This window comes from Salminus brasiliensis, chromosome 4 (genome assembly GCF_030463535.1).
Source record: "Salminus brasiliensis chromosome 4, fSalBra1.hap2, whole genome shotgun sequence".
Classification (NCBI taxonomy): Eukaryota; Metazoa; Chordata; class Actinopteri; order Characiformes; family Bryconidae; genus Salminus; species Salminus brasiliensis.
Window position 1 is genome coordinate 42,908,759 of NC_132881.1, and position 9,879 is coordinate 42,918,637.

The 9,879-nt window shown below is 38.0% G+C and overlaps 1 protein-coding gene across 1 annotated transcript; it reads left to right on the top strand.

Annotated features, from left to right (window-relative positions):
* The first annotated feature begins 382 nt into the window (after positions 1-382).
* elmod2 (ELMO/CED-12 domain containing 2) lies at positions 383-8,503 on the top strand. The gene is made up of 9 exons (XM_072677126.1): positions 383-559; positions 2,713-2,860; positions 3,936-3,964; positions 4,283-4,380; positions 5,111-5,240; positions 5,566-5,699; positions 5,911-5,979; positions 6,113-6,246; positions 7,522-8,503. Exons 2-9 carry the CDS (start codon positions 2,716-2,718, stop codon positions 7,677-7,679), a joined length of 897 nt encoding a protein of 298 aa, XP_072533227.1. The 5' UTR covers positions 383-559; positions 2,713-2,715; the 3' UTR covers positions 7,680-8,503.
* The last annotated feature ends 1,376 nt before the right edge of the window (positions 8,504-9,879 follow it).

Below are 9,879 nucleotides of genomic sequence, written 5' to 3' on the forward strand. Positions count from 1 at the left end.
TTATATAAAATATGTGCATATATATATATCGTCCATATATAGATGTCCATGTGTTTACAATGTGTATACATTACTGCACATCACTGCTTATGTGTTTATTGCACATAAGCAAAAAATAAATGAGCACTAAATAAATAAATAAATCACATTGCTTCTCTATAATGCTGCTATTTCCATTCAGCACTAAGCAGTGAAGCTGCACCTCTCTCTCTCTCTCTCTCTCTCTCTCTCTCTCTCTCTCTCTCTCTCTCTCTCTCTCTCTCTCTCTCTCTCTCTCGTTTGCTGGTGTGTTTCTGCTCTCTGGTGGTCCCAGGGTAGTCCTGCACGCCTCCGCTCCGCGCATGCGCAGCTTGGACACGGGAGTCAGGCTGCGACCCAGACGACAGTGGGTGCAACACGGTTAGCCTCGTAGCTTCTGCCCGGCTGAACTAGCTCACAAACAGCAGCTTTTCTGTTAAGGGCTGAAACTTAGCTACCGAAGCTCAACTGAACATATCCGTCTGGCGGTGAAGGAACCGTGGCGTGGGCGACGTAAAGGCGTAGATTCACGCTGTTTGGGGTAAAGGCGACATTAGCAACTAAGCTAACTGTGCTAGCGCTAGCCAACCGTCCTGACTAGCTAATAACAACCTGTTTGAGTCCGGTAGTGACCGAGTGGTCAGGAGGGAGGGGGGGGGGGGGGGATGGCTATTGTCCACACTTACATCAGAAGTACTTAAGATGCTGAATAATAATAGATCTGACCAGCAGAGACCCTAAATATGAGGCGTGTGTTGATGCTGCTAGCACTGAACTACAGACCTGACGTCTAAGTTTGTAAACATTCATTTTTTAACGTAATAAATCCAGTTTTCTTAAAAGAAATTAGTCTCTAAAAAGACATTGACCCCTTAACCTCTCTTCTGTAGGCTCGATTTCTTCTACAGCTCCTTCAACGCTTTTCTATGTGTTGCCAAATAAGCCTAAAATCTGCAGGACTGTCCTGGAGCACAGTGCTGAATCATTCATACTAATGCAGTCATTCATTCATTCATTCATTCATTCATAGAAATGATGAATAATATCTCATGTTTTGTCATTAATTCATTAAATGAAGCTCCAGCTCAATTAAACCCAATGATTAGTTTATTTAAACCTTATTGAACCTTATGATCAGATCTATTGGTCATGTCCACAGTGCTACCCAATATCAATATAAATGAATATAACAGACGTGATTAAAAAAATGTAGAATATATAGAAATATGTAGATATAAGAATATTAAAAGTATGTGCAGAAACAAAAATATATGTAAGTATTCATTTTTTTAAGTTTTAATGTGTATATTCATTTACAGTGAAGAAGAGGTGAGGATGTGGTTAGATGTCGAGGCTGAAGTGTGCAGTCCAGTGTGGTGCAATAAGCAGGAGAATAAGAATAGTGATCAGCTAATGATCAGTAGTAATGGTAATATGAAGGTAGGATATGGGGTGACACTCGAACTGTCACCATTAATCAATTTTAAGGCTTTTCCATAAGGATTTCTGTGCTTCCCCAGTGATCTTTCTGCTGTGTTTAATAAAACAGACATTCACTAGTTTAAGAACGAAAATGCAGAGCTCTGTTAGATCTGATACTACATTCACTTTCACTTTCAGAAAATTGGCTCAGTCAGTGATTATTATTCTTATTATTCTTATTATTATTGCTGCCATTTAAAAAAACTTGTATCTGTAGAATGACGTCTTTGCAGGAGAACTTAACTTTCACTGATAAGACTGGAAGTCAACATAGAGAGATTTTCTTAATTTATTTATTTATTATTATTATTAAGTCATTTTGGAGCATTTCTATTGGTCTGCTCATAATTACGTTTTAATATTTATTCAAGAGCAGCTTCTGGATGCACATTATGGCCAAAACAACAACGACAGTGAGGTTATACTGGTATATATGGTTAGAGCGACGCAGTTAGAAGGACACTGATTTTGCTGATCTTCTCTGTGAACTCCAGACACTGTACAGACCTGGATTGATTCAGGTCCACCTGCAGCTGCTCACCTAATTTTTTTAATAAAGGACTGATTAGATAGTCTAGGTGTTGGATGAGTATTGTGGATGTATAGAGTTTTAGGGTTTTTAGGACATATAAATGCTCTCTTTCCAGATAAATAGCCAGATATTTTTCTTTTATTGCCCCAGATGCTTGGACTTCTCCAATACTGGATAATTGTGGGAGCCAAACCCATGTTCTTCTGTGAAAGGAACCCAAACATCATGGTTCATGGCTAATCGGATGGGATGACATTTTAGTAATCGTTAAGATTTTTGTATGGAGGTGATGGTTAATTATCCTGCTGTTTGTAGAGTCTAAATACATATGAGGTTAATTGGTTAAGTGATTCGGCTGAAACAACTACAGTGTAATCCAGTCCAATTGATTTACACTGCCCTAACCAGCTAACCCTGACTGAGCATAGCTGTAGATATTAGCAAAGCCTCCTAAATTCTCCAATTAAACACCTAAAAAGGCTAAAAGGGTGTTTAACTCGAAGCCTTGAGCATATAAAAGCCATTTAGACCAGTTTGGGGTGTTTGCTGAGTCCTCTCCTGCAATGGCAATGATGGTGTTGTGTCTATCTTTATATGAACAAATTGCTGCAGAATGTATGTGATGACAAAATGCTTCGCTGTTCATGACTGATGTTGTCCTTTGCTGTTTTGTGCTGCAGACAATGTTGGGGTATATCTGGCAGTACTTCTATTCATCCTTCCTTCGGTTCTGGCTCAAATGGTTCCTCCGACAAATCACAGGAAAATGTGAACTGCAGAGGATATGTGCTGGATACACACAAGGAGCTCTGAGGACGACACAGATAGGTAAACGTTTTACTTCATTTACTCTACTCGGTCTCATAAAGGAAGATTACATAGTCTAGTGAAATGACAGTGAATGTACAAAAAAAGAGCCTGGTATACTAGAAATCTAACCTAAAACAATGTCCTTTAAATCTGGATTTGTCTCTTCCAGAATTATAAGTACTGCCTTTTCACGCTAAACTGTATCACTCTGCTGACACGTTGAAAACATTTGAAAAGGTTGAGCTGAACCAAAGTCCTTATAAACAAGTCTGTTTACTTGCTGGCCATCTTTGCAGCGATGGCCTGCAGTAATTTCCAGACCAGGCTCCTGTATATATTATTGAGGATAGACCAAAATAGTCAAAACCGAAGGTCAGATCTCATGAGTAGTTTGTAGCTTTCGGCTCAATAATGCACAAAATAACAAATTTCGGCTTGTTCTGGCTACTTTGCTTGGGCAGATCTCTACGTCAAGGTGGGCTTTCCCCACTAGCACATAGACCCTTGTCCACTCGCGGCGTAACAGCAAGCGGATTGGCTCTTTTTGCTGAATGGCGGAACTTAATCCGCAAACAGGCGCCATGTTGAACGTTTCGAGAGCTCCCATTCATATTTTATTCGTAGTTTGCTCATCTCCTTGCTTATAACGTAACGTTTTGTGGATCTATCCGTACCACAAAAGTTGAGCCTCATAGTATCAGCAGTTATCTTGGACTGCATACAGGGCTCAACGGGTACCTTAACCAACCTCCACCTGGTCAGTCCTGGTGTTTAGGAATTGTTATCATTAGTAATTTTTCATTTTAATTCATCAGAGCAGTTCAATCTGAAGACGGAGTACAAATGTACAAATGATGTCTGACACCAACCTTTGCGTGTATTTTGGGAGTTGATACAGTATTGCACAGCATAACATCGCAAAACTTCAAAATCGATATTTTCTTACACCACTAGGATCTACTGTTTATGGTTCTGTTTCAGCCTCAGTGAGAATACCTTTTATTTGCCATCATGTGGTCCCTACATGATACATACTTATATGAAGAGATGTTGGTTGTCTTAACATACACTGTCTGTATTGTCTTCATTTCAGAGTACTCCCTAAAATCCTCAAAAACCAAGGTAAGAAACAGACACCTCTGGCTTTAAGGCTCACTGTGTAAACTTCACTTATCTCTGCTCGGTCTGACCACTGAGCATTATCACAGCATTGTCACACTTAAGTGCTGATTAGGAACACTTTAGGAGCACTGATTCTTTTTTTAGCTGTTCTGAGCCGTAAATGAGGTTACATGTTCTGCTTTATGTCCGGAACGTTCAGAACAGTTGTACTATCAGTTTACCTACACACAGTTTGTGTCTGTCTGTACACATTTAGAAAGTGCACATTTTTTCCTCTTTCTAATGGGAACATTTTCTCCTGCTTTCTGTTTTGCTTAGGTGTTGCAAGATGCTGTGAAGGTGAAGGAGGATGCTGTGGTGGACTGTGTGGCACAAATCATGAGACACAAGAATATCAATGAGCAGAAAGATCCCACGTGAGTAAAGCTACCAAAACCTTTATTCCGGGGGGGGGGCTGATTTACAAATTTGCCACAATGTCGTTGCCACAATCAGCCAGCTTAATGGCTCTTTTTGTTGAAGGGTGGGACTAAAGGGTGGTACTCTGTAAACAGACACCATGTTGAAATTATAAGAATTCTTATTTCAACCAGCCACGGCCTCCTCCTTTAAAATGTCTCTGCGAAGGCCACAATAGGCACACATGTGCTGTTTTGGATGGATGCAGCTCAATTACTGACTGTGGGTCTGTTGCTGCTGCTGCTTAAATAAAGAAATCTTAGCGGAAACACTGGGAACTAACAGCTTTCCAGATTCTACCATTCTACCATCCACCATTCTGCTTTTCTCCACTGTCAATTCTAGCTCTTGTTTACCGGAATTTTGGGACGCTTGATTTTATTAGTATGATTCTGTTTTTCTCCCATTTTGCACAGATTTAACTGAATCATGGAAAATATGTTTCTTCCGTCATTTATGATAAGCATAAAACGCTGTATTACAAATGTCTACATAGATATGTCTTAATAAAACCAGATAAAATTATTAAGAACTGAACTATTGAGTAAGAGCATTCTTATGAACTTGGTTTTATCTAAAGATTCTTATGGGAATCTTTTTTATGGTAGTTAAATGGTTCTTTTTTAATATTTCAGTTTAATTCTATATTGAAGTGGTCAGCTACGTAATGGGCATTTCATCTCCTAGGTTCAAGGTGACTCTTCAGCAGTGCCTGATGCAAATAAGTGGCTATAACACCCTGTTTAATGCAGTTGAAGATCTAAGAAAAGAGGTGTTTGACTCAGAAAATGAAGACCATGAGAAAATGCTTCTGAAGGTGAGCTCCGTTTGAAATACTCTTTAGCCCACATTCAGATCCATCACTGATAAGAAACTTGGGCAAACACACAACTGCTTAAGATGATTGTATTGAATCAGCTCCTGGATGCACTCTAAGCACAGACCTGATCAGTAAGAAAACCCACTGTGCCCTGCATGAGTGTTTTGAAGGGATTATTTGCACAGGCATCACGCATTGCCTTGGTGATTGGCTTGGTGATCAGGTCATGAAGTGAAGAGGGGCTGTGATGACCGTACTAAAAATAGCCCTAATAAACAAATATAGACTGTTAACATAGCCTTGTGTTGTTGTTTTTTTATAGTTGTGGGGCCTGCTGATGCCATCAGTAAAGCTGGAATCTCGAATCACTAAGCAGTGGGGGAACATTGGGTTTCAAGGTGATGACCCAAAGACTGACTTTAGGGGGATGGGCATGCTTGGTCTGGTAAACCTTGTGTAAGTTGTGTATTTTCTATTAAACCATATTTAACTTTCTTTATATTATATGAATATTTATATTATTTGTATTTTAAGATTATGTCTAATATTTATTAATTTTGTCTGTTATTTGTCAATATAGTTTACTTTAATAAAACAATAAATTAAAGAAATAAACATCAGAAAATTATAATTAAATTCACTGAATTGTTTTGTCTTGTTGGAAAAGTTTTTTCAGTGAGAACTACACTAATGCAGCACGACAGGTTCTGTCCCACGCAAACCATCCTAAGCTGGGGTAAGCAACTTAGCCACGTATACTGTTTGTATACACGCCTACACCCTAAAAAGCCCTAGAACCCTAAACATTCCTAATACATCAATGAAAACACTGTATGGTGGAATAACTGTTTGTGTGCTTGCCAATGCAGGTACTCTTATGCCATAGTGGGCATTAATCTGACAGAGATGGCCTACAGTTTGCTGAGGAGTGGGGCTTTGAAGGCTCATTTCTACAACTCTGTGTCAGGAAAACCTGAAATGCACGACTTCCACCAGCTTTACTGTGAGTCAACTCTTTAGTCCTCAACTCTTACTAACCCTCCGACTCTACTTCTGCACTGTCATACGGCAACTGTACAACCCAACTGCTGGCACAGTCACTCAGTTTACTAGAAATTATTGATACAGGCCAGTCCCTGAGATGTCTTTACAATTTGTTTACCTTTGAGTGTGTTGCTCAACCTGGGTAATGTACTTTAGAGCTGCCTTCACAAAGGTACTTTTACTTGGGAGTTCGATTATAATTTGGGATGATCCACTTCCAATACTTGGATCAGGGTTCGTACCAGTCCTAGAAAACCTGGAAAGTCATGGAACATAAACATGCTAAAATCCAATACTGAATAGTCTTTGACAAATAACAAAATTGAAAAAATATAATTTTATATAAAAATATAATAAATAATACACAGACTTTCATAGTAGCTTAATTTTTCACATAACTAGTCGCTGCCCGTATCTCATATGACCATGCACATTTTTGGCCGTGGTATCTTGAACCTGCTACTTTACGGTACTTTAAAAGTCATGGAAAGTCCTTGAATTTGAAATTGGTTAAAGTGTATGAACCCTGATGGACACTTCCAATAGAGTTGCTGTGCCATCTGGCTTCCTCTAGGCTCCATTGATGGACATGATCCTTAGCTGCTGCAAACTTTTTTTTAGAAAACTGCCCTAGACATTATTTCAGTGAGCAAAACAACAGCTAGCCCTTGTGCCGCTTCAACAGTGGACTTTAAGTCATATTAGTTGTAAGGTTGGGGCCTATATGGCTTACATTGATGAGCCTTAGGTGCCCATGACCCTGCTGTTGGCCCACCGGTTGTCTTTTCATACTGCATACCGGGAACACCCCACGAGACCTGCCTGATGTTTTGGTGGATATGTTCTGACCCAGTTGTCTAGCCATCACAGTTAATAGATGCCCTGAAGATGAAGATAATAAGTGTTTTTTACTTGGTAGTGCTAATGCTATGGTTGATCAATGTAAATTTACTGAATATACATGACAATTGCAATTAAATACATTTGGGTTTACATGTCAGCACAAACTGATTCTTGAGAGTGTGTGAAGCAACTCCAGCCTTAGACGAGTCTTTATTTACCATTGAAGTGATATTAAAGTGTTCAATTTAATTAGGAGATTTTTAGCCAGAAGACATGCTGCTTTTAGCCATTTCATTATTTACACTGAAAATAGAGATTAATTAATATTCATATTCTGAGAGGAATGAATATTCTAAAATGACCAATCCAAATCTCTGTGGGCTTCTTTTAGGTTACCTGGCGTACGAGTTTGATAAATTCTGGGTGGACGAGGAGCCCGAGAGCATCATGGAGTTCAACATCTACAGAGAGAAGTTCCATGACAAGGTCAAGGGGTACCTTTTGGAGTCAGATGTCAATCTTATCTTGAAGGTGGATGCTAAAAACTGACCAGAATTCCAAAGGACCCCAAATAACCCCCCAAAAAGTTTTTGTTGTGACTGAAAAAATGAAAAAAATGACTGAAATAATACCTTTTTTAAAGGAAATTTCTCTCCCATGCTTCCTATTTTTAAACAAACTAACTGAAATTTTATGAAACCACAGAGCCTCAGTGATCATTCCTGAACACTATTCTTAGAATTCTATAGAAGTAATAGGTTGTGTGGTCAAGACTTTGACCTGCACACTCCTGTTACTAATGGAAATTTTAAGACGTGAAACTAGTATATAAACCAAGCTGGTAGCTTGACTGGAAGTCACTCCATGCTTGAAATTTAGGTTGCATGTGTTTTTGATTCCTGTCGGTTTACTTTTGTGTTCATCTCAGGAATTTGATATTTGTGTCCACAGAGATCAAGGTTTGGGTTATTTTCCTCCTTTTCTTGAGCTAAATTGTCTTGCGCATAAAGACAATTCTACCCTTTTGCATGTTTTAATGCTTTTGATTGCTACTAAATTTCACCCCTATTGTAAATACACTTAAAGAAATGTACTTTAAGTGGCCTATCAACTTGTGGCATAAATGATTAATGTGTAGTCAGTGACATGAGCAGTGAAAATACTGTGTGGTACTAGTATTCCTGTTGAGATTTAACAAACAGCAAAGAACATGAATATACTATTTTTCCTGCAGTGGGATTTATGTATCTTTGTTGTGTTATTTATACAGTTTCACAGGGTCATTTTGTAGTTCCAGTCCCATTCATTACTTTGGATTTGTACAGTTGGATAAATGGCAAATGCTAATAAATTGCACCCGTGCTTTTTCACGAGTTCATGTGGGTTTTCACAGGCTTATTTAATCTTTATGTGACTCTTAGGATCGGAGCTTAAGATCAAATGTAGAAGGGCACATGGCAAGGACAACTGAATTGATCACTTTTTGACATAAGTTTGTAGTTTGTAAAGAGTTGTGAAGAGTTTTTAAAGAAGATGCAAAATCCCTTCCCATGCAGCCTATAGTAGTTTAGCTCCACCTATTCACTCTGAAGGTATAAGGAGTGTTTTTTTGTTGTTGTTTTTTTTTTAGCTTTTTTTAACAATTAGTAACCATACAAAAAGTTGTAGAATCATATAATATGCATATATTTATTATACCATTCTCCAACCTTTCTGCATCTCTTACAACTGTATATACTATAAAAATAATACATCAATTAACAATTGTGATATATTTGTGTGTGTGTGTGTGTGTATATATATATATATATATATAATTTATTTATAATAATTGTTAATTGATTAATGTAAAAAATAAATAAATAAATAACATTTAGTTAACCTTAATTATAATACAGAGCACAGATTTAAGAGAGATGTACAGACTGACCTCACAGAAAACACCACAAACTGAAAGTTTTACTTAAATATATGTTTATTTTAGAAATGGACCTTGTAATGTACTGTAGGTGTCCTTGCACATTGCTCCTGTATGTTTACAACACTCGAGCAGTCACTCTGTCACAGTACAGCTTCATACAGTGGATAGGGAGATTCAGGGAGAAAAAAAGTAAATAAAGTAAAGTATATAAAAACATAGTTTTTACCCTAGATAAGGAGTCCCTTTTTAAACAAAGGATTAATACGTAAATGGTAACACTTAATTTTGATGAGCCACAGCTTACAGCTCACACTGTTTTAATAGACTAAGCTAAAATATCTGTTTAAAGAAAATCTCGGCCCTAACGTACATCATAAATCTAAGCATAACTCCGTTAGACATGTTAGCAGATTGGGAATTTTATACTGTAGGGGTTGTGGAGAACCATCAAAATAAAGTGTGACCAAGTTAATTAGTTTTAATAATTATAAAAACAATATGGTAGCTTATAGCGTATATTCTATGATAATTTAAATGCATCATAGATGGAAGGCCAAAGTGCAGAAAGTGGCTTTTACCCGTCTACCAGCTACAGCCGACAGCAAACACTGTTTCCAAAATTCACTACTGGACTCCTGATTCAGAAAGCTCTGAAAGAACCGATCATGCTAACCATGCCTTTATAGCATGAACTGTAGTCGCGTTGTAGCCAACTCTGCATCACAATGCTACATAATCTAGAGCCCAGGTTGTGTGTTCCTTCAGCGTCAAACATTAATAAATTAAAATTTCGACCACCTGATTTTTCCACCATCACTTTCCTCTCAA